Source organism: Salmo salar, chromosome 09, assembly GCF_965601325.2.
Source record: "Salmo salar chromosome 09, fSalSal1, whole genome shotgun sequence".
NCBI lineage: Eukaryota > Metazoa > Chordata > Actinopteri > Salmoniformes > Salmonidae > Salmo > Salmo salar.
In genome coordinates this window covers 126,017,788-126,032,779 of record NC_138299.1, presented here as the reverse complement: position 1 = coordinate 126,032,779, position 14,992 = coordinate 126,017,788, and the positions used below count along the sequence as shown (strand labels likewise).

At 43.4% G+C, this 14,992-nt stretch overlaps 1 protein-coding gene across 2 annotated transcripts in view; it reads right to left on the bottom strand.

The window, feature by feature from the left end:
* Positions 1-1,593: 1,593 nt before the first annotated feature.
* Positions 1,594-14,992, bottom strand: part of LOC106612642 (limbic system-associated membrane protein) — a 510,786-nt gene continuing 497,387 nt past the window's right edge. For both annotated transcript variants that reach the window (XM_014213995.3, XM_014213994.3), the window contains 2 exons: positions 5,191-5,339; positions 1,594-4,843 (listed from right to left, as the gene is read on the bottom strand). In XM_014213995.3, coding sequence (XP_014069470.1) covers positions 4,746-4,843; positions 5,191-5,339 — 247 coding nt within the window. In that variant the 3' untranslated portion in view covers positions 1,594-4,745. The remainder of the gene's footprint in view (positions 4,844-5,190; positions 5,340-14,992) is intronic.

Sequence of the window (14,992 nt, the reverse complement as noted above, 5' to 3'; positions counted from 1 at the left end):
TAATGATAAGCCACTTTCACATAAACCCTGAATTAGAGTATAACAGCAGTATTATTAATGAGGTCTAGAGACATCTAGTGGAGTGTAATAGCACCTGCAGCTTAGAGCTTGGGTCTCGATTCAATCTGTATTGCTGAAGTACCGCACTATAGTGCGATTGAAATTTCTAGGTCATTTCCAATTGAGTCGACCAATGCAGTGTTTACTGTGAAAGCAGTCCGCTAACTCGGGAACACTGGCTTTAAATTTCTATTACACTGTATGGCAGCTCTTCTGTACTATATATTGAATTGAATCCCTGGTATGAAACATTACCCAGCAATTAGCTGATTAGTAACAAATACTATACTGTTGGGTCTCGATTATATCCTTATTGCAGAGTTTCAGCGCTATAGCTGAAATGTAAAGGTCATTTCCGATTGAGCCGACATATGGAGCGTTCACAGTGAATGCAGTCCCCGCTAATGCAGGAACATTGCCTTTAAATGTCAATCAAACTACAATGCAGATTTTCAGCACTATGGTTTGAATCAAGCCCAATTGACTTGATAGTAAAAACATGCTGGTGGTAAGCTCTGTTTTTTTTTTTACTAGATAGGTTATAGATAGACCCATTCTTCCATTCTCCCAGTATTTGACACAAACACTTCCAGCTGGTCAGGTCTGTGTTGGAGGATCAGCTAGGGTTTCATAATCACCAGATAGATTTCTCATGAAGGCTGGACTGGTGCATGTGCTTTCCAGGGTTGGGGTCAATTCCACAAATTCAATTCTAATTCAATTCTCTCTCCCTGTAAATTCCCATTTCATTTCATTCAAATTCCCAGTCAGTCTTTGAATTCAGAGATAATTCAATTCCTCTAAATTCCAATGTTAGGTCAATTCCGATAATTCAATTCCCAATTCAATATTATCCCCAATAACTCAACAAATTCCAATTCATTTACATTTACGTCATTTTAGCATTTTAGCAATTCGAATTCCATTCCATCAGGCTGATTATATCACTGTTCAGACAGCCTAGCTATACTGGAATACAGGTTGAAATGATTAAAAACAAATCATTAACTAGTAAATATACGATTTCAATTCAACTCAAAAGATTAAATGTTTTTACAATAAGAATTTAATTCAACGTAAATTCTCCACTTCATGAGTGAATTCAAGAATTTAATTTCAAATTTGGCTGCAACCCTATCACTACACTTTAAAAGCTACTTTGCCACTTAGGGTCAATGTAACGCCCCCACCCCCTCCGCCTGAGTCGTCTTTCCCTTGAGTCTTTATCTCAAATGGGGCCTCGAGGTTTAAAGGTTAGATAAAAACGCTACAAGGTTCATAGAAAATGAATTGACTCCGTCCATTCATCAGTGTCCACATATAACGTCCCTTTCCTTCTATAAAGGCTATCATTTCCATGAGACAATGCAAATGACTGGGATCACACTGTTCAGATCGCTTTGTCAGTGTCATTTCCAATGTCCAGAGTTAACTGGCTAGAAGGTGTCATAGAAACCCCTCTCCTTTTCCAAAAGAGATTTATAGTTTTTCAAGCACTCCAGAAATGTATAGTATTGGACACAAATCTCCCAATGAGAATTAACAATACGTATATTATTTTATTTGCATGTTACATGGTGATAAACACAATTGTACCAGGAAGATACTGTGTTTCAAGCGTTCTCCAAAAAGATTACTCATCGACATCTCAATCCACATTCAAATACAGAACACTGAATTCAAACAAATGTATTTTGTGTTGAACATTTTTCTTGTATACCTTTACACACCATTTTAAGAAATCAATCGCAAAAAAACGTTACCATAAATCAAAGGAAATAGAAAAACGGGACATTGCTGTGTAATGATTGTATAATTGTCTAGGAATTCCATTCTTGTGACAAAGGGAAGTACAAATGTGACATTCCTCTGTGTCCTACAGTGGGTAATTATCAACAAAGTGAATTTAGGGATAGACTCAGCTTAAATATATTCTAAAAACATTTTATATACAGGTGAGATAAATCATAAGATGGTGGGTTACACATGTAACCATAGCTTGGTGGGATGGATAGACATGTGGCCAACGTACATGACTGGTGATTCATGCCGCATGTATCTCTTTCAATGGCTTAAAACAAGCCAAAGTAACTCAACAGGGTGTGCACACACACACACAAGCCCATTTTATACAGCGATGGGATGCAATGTTCATTATTAGTAAGAATCTAGGTAGACACATCAGTCCCAAGGTCTTAGTCACAAGGGATCAGGGGCTGTATATACTGGCCGGGTACAGTGCAGTCAGGTGAGATCCCTCCTCTTGGGAAAGACTTCAGCTAAACGTCTGATGGCTCATTGGCTGAGGAGACTGTCAATCAGTGCAAGACCGGCCCACTGCTTTCCCCAGTGCTTTAGCTTTCCCAGGTAGACAGGTACAGTACCATACTATAGTCCACATGCCTTTCCATTCAGACATGTAAAAACACTTCCCATCAAATTATAATACATACCCCTTTATTGAAGTGAACAGACAGATTATTCATTTCTTAATCAGATTATTTTGTTAATAAACTATCGTCCAGAGGCAGGATGTACAGTAGGCCTAGCGTTCATTGTTTTATGAGTAATTGAAAATACAGAGATGACACACAGATAGATTCTCAGTATAGCACTTAGGCTAACATACAGCAAGTCTGTTTTTTTTTTTACAAAGAACTCAGACTGCTTAGATGGACAACTACCTTACAGTCATGGTTCCAAAGCAGTATGAATTCAGTGGAGGTTTTTAACGATGATGAGATTTCAGAGAGCATTACTTACATTACAGGTTGCTTTTGTGAACACACTGACTTGACAAATAGCAGTAGACAATGTCATCAAGAGACCTATCTGTTTTGTTGGCCTTTGTTGTAATTTTGGCATTCCGCTCACGGTCACTCTCCATGAGCTTTCATTATAGAAACCAAATACATCTATGTACCCTACTCAAAGCCAAAAAAAAAATACAATTTCGTTTGAAAGGTACAATAAATGTACGAACTTGACCTTATTAAACCCTTTTAAAAACATTGATCTCTAGTGGTCTTTATTTGCATGGTGCAAAGGGCTGCTGCCATGGAACACTACAAGTTAATTATCAACAAATTACAGACCTATTTAGAAACATTGACATATTAAATTTGTCTTTATATATAAGGACATTGGATTCAAGTATATACACCATTGTTGGAAATGATTTAAAATAAATCCATAAATTATGAATTTCCATATGTCATTATGAAAACACACATACAGAAAAGAAACGCACATCATTCATGTCTATCCAAATTCCAGCAGTATAACTGTGGTAGCTCAAAATTAAATGGAGAACGATGACAAGATAAAAGCTAATATGGCAGGCCATTTCTGAAGCTAAATACAGTTTGCCCTAGAGAAACTGAACAGCATATAGTTGACTTGTAATCATACAAACAACATACGCTGCAACAATAATTACTATTTTTCTTGTTACAGTGGTGGAACAAGTTATTTTTATCATATAGAGAAATACTTTTTTTTTTATTATATACAGTAACGCATCAATATTACCTAGGTTTTGTTTGAAGAAGGTCCTGAAAGTAGGTCTTCTTTTTCGACATAAAGAATGAATACACATTTCAAGCGTTTCTATGAGGGTTTGCAAAGAGTAGTTCACCAAAGCATACCTCATGCTAGTCCACAGTTATTGAGCATCCTCATCCTTTGATGCATCCAAAAATGAGGCAGTTAATTTAGAGGCAACTAGCCATGTATCTAATGTAGCTGAGGCTATTTGCACCCGGTTAGGATCACTTTACTATTGAAATGAAGTATACCAAATATAACATTGCATGTTCTACTGTTTTTCTGTAATGTTGACTGGAGTGTGTTGGCTTTGACATAATGTGTATTATAAACAGTTTAAAATCTATTGTTTTGTTTTATATTTTTTAAATTTCGATTTTTGGACAGACATTGGCATATTATTTAAGCAATAAGGCACGAGGGGGTGTGGTATATGGCCGTTACACAACGGCTAAGGGCTGTTCTTACGCGCCGTTCTTAAGCGGAGTGCCTGGATACAGCCCTTAGCCGTGATATATTGGCCATATACCACAAACCCCCGAGGTGCCTTATTGCTATTATAAACTGGTTACCAACGTAATTAGAGAAGTAAAAATACATGTTTTGTCATACCCATGGTATACGGGCTGATATACCACGGCTGTCAGCCAATCAGGATTCAGGGCTCGAATCACCCAGTTCATAATGTCTGATAATGCACTGGTTAAAATGCCCTTTTCGTTTAACAATACAGTAAAATGCCATTAGGAAAGGAACAGTAACTTGAATGTCTCAGTGCTTCTCGCAGATATCCATGATTGTTGTACTTGACCTGAAATCCCTGCCATTTGGAGGTTTAGACTTACGTATTCATTTGGACAAAATACAATGATCCACACCCCAACCGAAACAAGAGTAATGACAGCGGAAAAGCAAGACTTCAGCATGTTAAAATGGCAATAAATGTTTCTTAGAAAAAGCAGTGTTTGTTCCATTGTCTCCTTTTCATATTTTTTTGTTACTAAAACTTAATAAGCCCATTCTATCTTCTTATTATCTAGTTTGGTGCATCGGAGCACGTCAGGATTTTTGTTACATTACGCAAACAGTCTCAATGTAATAACTGGGTAGGTAATAACAATGGTAGGTTGGTGGTGTTATTAACACTTGAAGAGAAGGCAGGTGATGGAGGCCAGGAGGAGCCACAGTGACTGGGATAGGCAGGCGGAGCCGTTTTTGTCTCGGCCCGTACCAGGTCCTGGAGAGAGAGGGAGGGAGGGAGGGAGGTTAAAGACTAACATATTAGTTTTGTTGATGTTTAATTTAATATATGTTACTTCTATGTGATGTAATAATGTGTAAATGTATAAACTGTTATGCCTGACAGGTCCCTGTCTGAGAATCGGTACTGTTGCTATGACACTACAGGAATTCATTTGTGTGCAGTGAGTGACATCTGGTGGTCAGACCATGTAACACACCATTTTCTAGGCCACATCTAAATGGAATGGGCCTAGAATTTGTAACATTGTCTAATATGTCTAATTTCAGAGACATTTAACTAAGAGATTTTGGGGGACTGCATATTATTCCAAAGTCACTTACTATAGAGGAAGAGACTAGCATTTTGGATCCCAAGTTTGTTGGTTGCAACACATGTGTAGTTGCCATAGTCCTCCTCTGTAACGTTGGAGATCATCAGTACAGTTGTGGTCCCTACGATCTGGATGCTGATTCCCTGGGCGTTGGATAGCCTGGACAAAACGCCACATCATGTTAGGAATTATGACACACTATGCATAAAACTCGGGACATCTGATTTGTCTACCACTTTTGTCTTTAGAATACATACAGTAAGTAGAATCAAAGAATTAACAAAGGTTCACACAGTTCCTCTCATATATTTACATACAAATAATGAATTATGATAACATTGGTTTGCCTTATCATAGAGTCTATTGACATTGAGTAGACACAACAATACACTCTTTCCTTGACATAGACTGACCAGGTGAAAGCTATGACCCCTTGTTGATGTCACCTGTTAAATCCACTTCAATCAGTGTAGATGAAGGGGAGGAGACAGGTTAAAGAAGGATTTTTAAGCCTTGAGACAATTGAGACATGGATTGTGTGCAAGTGCCTTTCAAAGGGTGAATGGGCAAGACAAAAGATTTAAATGCCTTTGAACGGGGTATGGTAGTAGGGGCCATGCGTACCAGTTTGTGTCAAGAACTACAACGCTGCTGGGCTTTTTACGCTCAACAGTTTCCCGTGTGTATCAACAATAGTCCACCACCCAAAGGACATCCAGCCAACTTGACAACTGTGGGAAGCATGGGCCAGCATCCCCATGGAACGCTTTCTATACCTTGTAGAGTCCATGCCCCGACGAATTGATGCTGTTCTCAGGGCAAAAGGGGGTGCAACTCAATATTAGGAAGGTGTTCTTAATGTTTGGTATACTCCGTGTACAATACATTGTAGAGGCACACAAGGTAATGTATGAAGGGCTTCAAACTGATCCCACCTTTAACATTTTAAAGTGCTAGGATAGCTGAGACTGATTTAAGGGGGCAGTGGGTTTGTGCTGACACACGGTAGTAAAAAACATTTGCATAAAAAGGAAAGTGAGTGCACATCATGAGACAGCATAATCTGATGGCGGGGAAACAGAAAGTTGAGAAAGTGCTGAGATCCTCCTAGAGGGACACCTTGGGTGGGACCATTCACATCACCAGTGATGATAAGGCCAATGAATACACGTGGTTCATGTCATGGAAAATTACATTAGACCGAAATATCAAACTTGGGCCAGGTGACTCCTAGATACTAAAGGCACTATGGGATTTCAGAGCACATGCATGCAGTTAGATGATTGTGTTTGGTTCTAGCAGCACAGCTTGGTCTCATAAACTATACGTAACATAGTGGTAACAAATTAGTATGATATGTTACGTTTGGTATGGTTACATAAGACAGAAAGTTACTTAAGGCAAAAACGAAAGGAGGGAGGGTGGGTGGTTGTTCGGGGTGGATGGATTGGCATATAATGCAAATGTCAAGCAATCCAAAGGTTGCTTGTTGAAATCTCGTCACGGACAAATTCAACATTTTAGCTAAATAGCAACTTTGCAACTACTTACTACTTTTTAAGCTACTTTGCAACAACTTAGCATGTTAACTAACCCTTCCCCGAACCCTTTAACCTAACTCCTAACCTTAACCTTAACCCTAACTTTAAACCTTAAGCCTAACCCCTAGCCTAGCTAACATTAGTCACAACAAATTGGAATTTGTAACATATCATACTAAATGGAGGGAGACAGATTTACGTTTAAAATGTTACGTCTTCCCCTGAGTCCTGGTTGAGCAGCATGGAATACAACATTTCCAGCTATGGTCAAGTCATAAGCAACTGTGTGAAGTCTGAAGCATCCAGGGAAGGGATCCAAATAATACCTAGTTCATTGCACCATCATCTTCCACTGGTAGATGGCAGCACATGTCTTTTCAATTACATATTCTCTTTAAGAAGCCACAAGCATTTTTTAACAGAAAGACAGATTCGATTCATGTACTGAAATGGGGCAAAAGGTACAGAAACTGGTTTGAACGGGAATTTGTCAAACAATCAGGCAGACACATCTCATTCGCCGCCTCTCGAGTTGGCATGTGGGTGCATCTAAAGTAGGCTATTACAGGAAACGGTGAGTGACAGAAGTAGGATGTCTACAGGCTGTTGATAAAGGAAATCAACAAGACATTGTACGTGGCAGGGAAAATGGAAAATGTTGTCAAGTGGTTGTGACAGCAACTCATGTTGATGGGGAGAAACAAAAACGCTTCCCCATATTCAACATTGGGGGAATATCAGGTTCTGTGAAGAGCACTCTACCATTGTTTCAGTTCCCAATGAGTGAGTACAGTGTTCAGTCTGGGTTAACCAGGCTATACTGTACCACCCTCCTCTTCCCTGAAGACTTTCATGCGGCATAGTTCAGGGGAGGTGCCAGAATGCGGGATGTAATCAGAAACTAGAGAGACTAATAGTGGACCGGGAGGTTCCAGATCAAAGGACCAAGCAGCAGCAACAGTAATGAGCCTCAGAATCCCCAGTAGAGGATTAGGAGAAGCGGGTCAGTCTTGGGAAATGCTAATTGCTGCAGTATCAATAAGTACTAGAGGATTCCTATACATCAGATGCCACTGGGAGATGGTCTTGTGACGAGATTGTGTGGAGGTAGGTGAAGGAGTCAAGCGCAGGAGAGCAGAGATGTCCGAGATGTGTATTTAATAGGCAAGTCCCATAAACATACAGGTCAGGTACAATACCAAAACAAACGCTCTTAACAGAGAAAACCAGTTACTCACGGAAGGAGGGAAACAAAAAACAACGCTCCTAAACTTATACACACTATGTATATGTGAGCCCACCAGATCAACCTGTCATGAACCTCACGCGGAACGTACACCCGTCCAGCTGGACACTGTGGTGGAGTAGGCTCTACATGCGATGCCCGCTCGATGTTCACCTCCCACCTCACCGGTGCCACCAGACAAGAGGCCGGAAGTATGGGAGTAGGATCGATGGACCGCTCCTCCGCATCATACAGTCGGGACAGTGCGTCTGCCTTAGTGTTCTGGGAACCTGGTCTATATGATATAGTAAATCTAAATAGGGTGAAAAACATAGCCCACCTTACCTGGTTCAGTCTCCTCGCCTCCCGGATGTACTCCAGATTATGGTGGTCAGATGAGAAAAGGGTGTTTAGCCCCCTCAAGCCAATGTCTCCACACCTTCAGAGCTTTGACGACAGCCAACAACTCCCGATCCTCCACATCATAGTTTTGCTCCGTGGGCTCAGCTTCCTCGAAAAGAAAGCACAGGGGCGGAGCTTCGGTGGCGTACCCGAGCGTTGTGAGAGCATGGCTCCAATCCCAGCCTTGGACGCGTCCACCTCCACTATGAATGCCAAAGAGGGATCCGGATGAGCCAGCATGGGAGCCGAGGTAAACAGAGCCTTCAGGCGACCAAAAGCTCTGTCCGCCTCAGCCGACCACTGCAGACGCACCGGTCCCCCCTTCAGCAGTGATGTAATGGGAGCAGCCACCTGCCCAAAACCCTGGATAAACCTCAGGTAGTAGTTGGCAAACCCTAAAAACCGCTGCACCTCCTTTACCGTGGTTGGAGTCGGCCAAATACGCACGGCTGCAATGCGGTCACACTCCATCACCAACTCTGATGTGGAAATGCGATACCCTAGGAAGGAGACAGCCTGTTTGAAGAACAAGCATTTCTCAGCCTTGACGTACAGGTCATGCTCCAACAGCCGCCCAAGTACCTTGCGCACCAGAGACACATGCGCGGTGCGTGTAGCGGAATAGACCAGAATGTCATCGATATATACCACCACACCCTGCCCGTGCAGGTCCCTGAGAATCTCGTCTACAAAGGATTGGAAGACTGCTGGAGCATTCTTCAACCCGTACGGCATGACAAGGTACTCATAATGGCCGGATGTGGTACTAAACGCTGTCTTCCACTCATCTCCCTCCTAAGCTCCAGTTTTGTGAAGAAGCGTGCCCCGTGAAATGACTCAATCGCCGTGGCGATGAGAGGTAGCGGGTAACTGTACCCCACTGTGACGGAATCAATGCACGGACGCAGACCTGCCTCCTTCTTTTTCACAAAAAAGAAACTCGAGGAGGCAGGTGATGTGGAGGGCCGAATGTACCCCTGCCCCAGAGATTCAGAGACATATGTTTCCATAGCCACCGTCTCCTCCTGTGACAGGGGATACACGTGACTCCTGGGAAGTGCAGCGTCTACCAGGAGATTTATCGCACAATCCCCTCGTCAATGAGGTGGTAATTGGGTCGCCTTCTTTTTACAGAAGGCGATAGCCAAATCGACATATTCTCAGGGAATGCGCACGGTGGAGATTTGGTCTGGACTCTCCACCGTCGTTGCACCAATGGAAAGCCCTACACACCTGCCTGAGCACTCCTCTGACCACCCCTTTAGAGCCCTCTGTTGCCACGAAATCTTAGGATTGTGACAGGCCAACCAGGGGATCCCCAGCACCACCGGAAATGCAGGAGAATCAATGAGGAGGAGACTGATTCTCACCTCATGACCCTCCTGCGTAACCATGCCCAGTGGAGCCGTGGCCTCCCTGACTAGCCCTGACCCTAATGGTCGGCTATCTAAGGCATGCACTGGGAAGTGTTTATCAATCTGAACAAGGGGGATCCCTAAACTATGCGCAACACCGCGGTCAATAAAATTCCCTGCTGCGCCTGAATCGACTAGCGCCTTACTCCGGGAATGAGGAGAAAACTCAGGAAAAGAAATCAACACATACATGTGACCAACAGGGGACTCTGGGTGAGCCTGGTGCCGACACACCTGGGGTGTCCGAGCAGTGCTCGGCCTGGCGTCTCGACTCCCAGAATAGCCCCACCAGCACCGGTCAGCAGTGTGCCCTCTACGACCACAGCTGGTACAGGAAAGGGCTCCTCCTCCGGTCGTCCTCGCTGCAGCCCCTCCTAGCTCCATGGGCATTGGAGCGGAGGGGCTGGGGTATGAAACTGACAGGACCCGATCCGGACGTCCGCGGGTCGCCAGCAAGTTGTCCAGCCGAATGGACATGTCTACCAGCTGGTCCAAGGTGAGGGTGGTGTCTCGACATGCTAGCTCCCTATGGACGTCCTTGCGCAAACTGCACCTATAGTGATCGATCAGGGCCCTGTCGTTCCATCCCGAGCCGGCGGCCAAGGTCCGGAACTCTAGGGCGAAGTCCTGTGCGCACCTCGTCTCCTGCCTTAGATGGAATAGCCGTTCACCCGCCGCTCGGCCTCAGGTGGGTGGTCGAACACGGCCCGGAAGCGACAGGTGAACTCTGGGTAGTGGTCCCTCGCCGAGTCTGGATCGTTCCACACCGCATTGGCCCACTCCCGGGCTTTGCCTGAGAGGCAGGAGACCTCCCAAAGGAACCGGGTGAACGATTTCCAGGTATAGCTCCATCTGGAGTAAGAACCCCTGGCACCCGGTCGCCGTCCCATCGTACTCCCTCTGGAGCGCGAGCTGAATTCCACTTGGACCAGGCGACGAAGGAGAGGGTTGTGGGACTGGTTGGACTGTGGCTGGTGGAGGTGTAGGAAGGTCACCTCTCTCCTATCTTTCCATCGTCGCCATCACCTGATCCATTGCGGTCCACAGACGGTGTAATACTGCCATGTGGTGTTGGACGCGCTCCTCCATCAAGAAATGGTGCGGGATTCTGTGCCGAGATTGTGTAGAGGTAGGTGAAGGAGTCAAGCGCAGGAGAGCAGAGATGTCCGAGATGCGTATTTAATAGGCAAGTCCCATAAACATACAGGTCAGGTACAATACCAAAACAAACGCTCTTAACAATAGAGAAAACCAGTTACTCACGGAAGGAGGGAAACAAAAAACAACGCTCCTGAACTTATACACACTATGTATAATACGTGAGAACCAATAAGGCACAACCTTAGCGAACAACATCACCATGAACAATCCCGCACAAACCTAGGCAGGCAAACAGGGGTAATTATACAAACAGAAATTAAGGCAAATGAAAAACAGGTGTGAAAGAACCACAGACAAAACAAACGGAAAAGGAAAAAGGGATCGGTGATGACTAGTAGGCCGGTGACGCCGACCGCCGCCCGAACAGGGAGAGGAACCACCTTCGGTGGAAGTCGTGACAGGTGTGGAGATTTCAGTGGTAAAGTAGTTCAAACGTAACAGCAGCGGTGGGCAGTCATGACGAGGTCAGTGCTGGTAAGGTTAAAGGGAATTACAGAAAACAAGTTGAGGAACAGGCCTCTTGCAAAGTGGAAGTAAATATGCTTGATAAGGTACACTAAGTTAATCGTTAAAGACAAAACATAAAATCTACTGGCTGAGCATTATTTGAAATTATGGTATTGTATTACATCAAGGAAGTCGTTGAAGGAGATAAATTAATAACATGCAGAGGTAAAGGAAGGGCACTTAAAGGTATTAGAGTTTGAATTCAAAGTTTGGCAGATGTTTTCTGACCTAAAAGGTAATCTAATGTGACGAGTCCACATACCATGCCATTGGCTGTGTAGATCTAGCTATATTACTCAACCCCAAATGAAAAGATAAGCAGAGCAAATCTGGAAATTATATGGTGCTTATCTTTTCCATTCATTTTCGATTGTGGCATATAGCTGGATCCACAAAAACAGATGGCCTGAGATATGGATTTATCTCAAGAAATAACCAAGCCAGGAATTCAGGGGAACAAAACAACTACAGTAACATTGTAACCGGCAAGGTTCCATGGTTCCTTGATGTGTACAGGCTGTGTGCTCTGGCCACACCCATAGTCACTTCCTGGTTTGAGTGGGTATGTCTGAAGGAAACCATCTTGACTGTAATGTTGTTGTCAGAAATGTTCGTAACCAAGAAACTCTTTGTAGTTTAAAAGACTAGTTTTCTCAACTCCATACAAGGGAGAACATTCACAAAGACTTGTTTAAGGGATATTGTATTGATTTTCAATACATTTTTCCTCTGTGGACTATTGGTTCTGTAATGTTTAGAAGGCTTGGTTATTTGGATTTTGGTTTGTGGTTTGATCCTGTATGCTAGCTGATTCATTAGTGAATATACACAATTCTTTACTACCAAAAACATTTTGACAAGAAGGTATACTCTCCCTTCTAATCAAAACATTTCCCATTCATGTACAGTAGTGCTAGTGCCTTACAATACATTCACAAAACTAACTGTTGTGCTGGGGAAATATGTTAAGAGCCCTGACGCTCTGCCTAAACATGAATAACCCTTGTGATGTGGTTTTGGAAATCTTTAATACTCAACTTAATTATCATCCCAAAACAATTTCACAAATGAAACACTTACACAGAGGTATTTTGCGTAGCATATTTACAGTACCTGAACTACGACACTTCCGGAGCTAATGGACACCCAGGAGGGAACACCATTTTTTTTGTTGTCTCGAAGCTGTTTTAAAAAAACTCAGTGGAAATCCGTGATAAAACAGCTAACAGTAAGTCACTGGCGTAACGCAGTTTCTCTGGGCCCCCCTGTAAGGTTTGCGCTATAATAATCAAATGTGTCAGCCAGACAGCCACTCACAAAGTAGACTACCAATCGCTGTCCATGGTGCTGAAATTGCAACATGTCTATGCGGCTGCATGCCTATCGAATCGATGATAGGTTTTCTATGGAGCCAGGGCACACCTTTGCTTTAGCTAATGGATAAATGTTTAATGGTAGGCCTATTTTGGTCATCATTTTCTCAAGGTTAAGCCTAACGTGTCGCAATGCTGCCATTTTTAGACTGCTGGCCAGTGGAAATAATGTAATTACTTGTTCAGTAATTAAAGTTGGAAATTCAAACATTGCAGATTGTCAAATACATTTTAGATACAACAGAATACTAATCAGCTACCAATAGATTTTTTTGAATATACAACTGTCCCGCATAGGGTATCTGAACCTGCATAAACTGAGCCGCCATCGCGCTCTCTTCCTGTTGTTGTGCGTAAAACCAGTCTATATTAATGCCAAATAATACATTGTCTACCCTCAAAACACTCGCTTACTAGGGATTGTTTCATTATGCAGTGTACTATCTATAGCTGCAATGAGAAACAAAGTAGTCGGTTTGAGGATAAATTCAGCCACTATTTGTTGTTGAACTCAGTGGGTTTTGTCTGGCTAATAGCCTACATAAAATGGGCTGCAATATTCAAAATTAAATCCAACTTGAGAGACTCACCTGGTCTCCTGAAGTCCTCCTTTTTTGTGTGCAAATGTTCACTACGGCCTCTAGGTCCAGGTTGCGGCCCGACTGTTTTCTATACAGAGTATTGCCACCCCAAATAGTCTTTCCTGAGACACAGTGCAATATACACTGAGTGTACAAAACATTATGAACATCTTCCTAATATTGAGTTGCACCCCCCACCTTTATCCCTCAGAACAGCCTCAATTCATTGGGGCATGGGACTCTACAAGGTGTCGAAAGCGTTCCACAGGGATGTTGGCCCATGTTGACTCCAAAGCTTCCCACAGTTGTGTCAAGTTGGCTGGATGTCCTTTGAGTGGTGGACCATTTTTGATACACACGGGAGTGTGTGAAAAGACCCAGCAGCGTTGCAGTTCTGGACACGAACCGGTGCGCCTGCCACCTACTACCATACCCCATTCAAAGGCACTTAAAGTAAATCTTTAGTCTTGCCCATTCACCCTCTGAATGGCATACATACACAATCCATGTCCCAATTGTCTCAAGGCTTAAAAAGCCTTCTTTAACCTGTCTCCTACCCTTCCTCTACACTGATTGAAGTGGATTTGACAAGTGACATCAATAAGTGATCATAGCTTTCACCTTGATTCACCTGGTCAGTCTATGTCAATGAAAGAGCAGGTGTTCATAATGTTTTGTGCACTCAGTGTATGTCCATTGTGCTGCACACAATTTAAACTTAGTCTTGAATGACGCATGCCAAGATATACCAGAGATAAGGGACTGTTGATATTGCAACCACACAACTCAAATGACGGTTCACCAGTATGAACAAAAATTGCTTTTTTTGTTCAAGGCCCTCGAGCCCTGCATCTTCTAATTTATTGGCTGTCCAGTGTCCAGATGACCTGTCCCAGAGCTTCCTATACAGTTAATCTCTTTCCATGATGTGTTGAGAATTAAGGAGAATGAGAGGCTCAATTAAAGATGTTGCAGAACTGCTGTATTTGTGCCCAAGAACACTAAGGTAACCTGCCTAAATGACTACCGACCCATAGCACTCCCGTCTGTAGCCATGAAATGCTTTGAAAGGCTGGTCATGGCTCACATCAACACTATTATCCCAGAAACCCTAGACCCACTCCAATTTGCATACCGCACCAACAGATCCACAGATGATGCAATCTCTATTGCACTCCACACTGCCCTTTCCCACCTGGACAAAAGGAACACATATGTGAGAATTCTATTCATTGACTACAGTTCAACGTTCAACACCATAGTACCCTCAAAGCTCATCACTAAGCTAAGGACCCTGGGACTAAACTACTCCCTCTGCAACTGGATCATGGACTTCCTAATGGGATGCCCCCCAGGTGGTAAGGGTAAGCAACAACACATCCGCCACGCTAATCCTCAACACGGGGGCCCCTCAGGGGTGCGTGCTCAGTCATCTCCTGTACTCCTTGTTCACTCATGACTGCACGGCCAGGCACGACTCCAACACCATCATTAAGTTTGCTGATGACAACAGTGGTATCACCGACAACAATGAGACAGCCTTGGTATCACCGACAGCGGTGAGACAGCCTATAGGGAGGAGGTCAGAGACCTAACCGTGTGGTGCC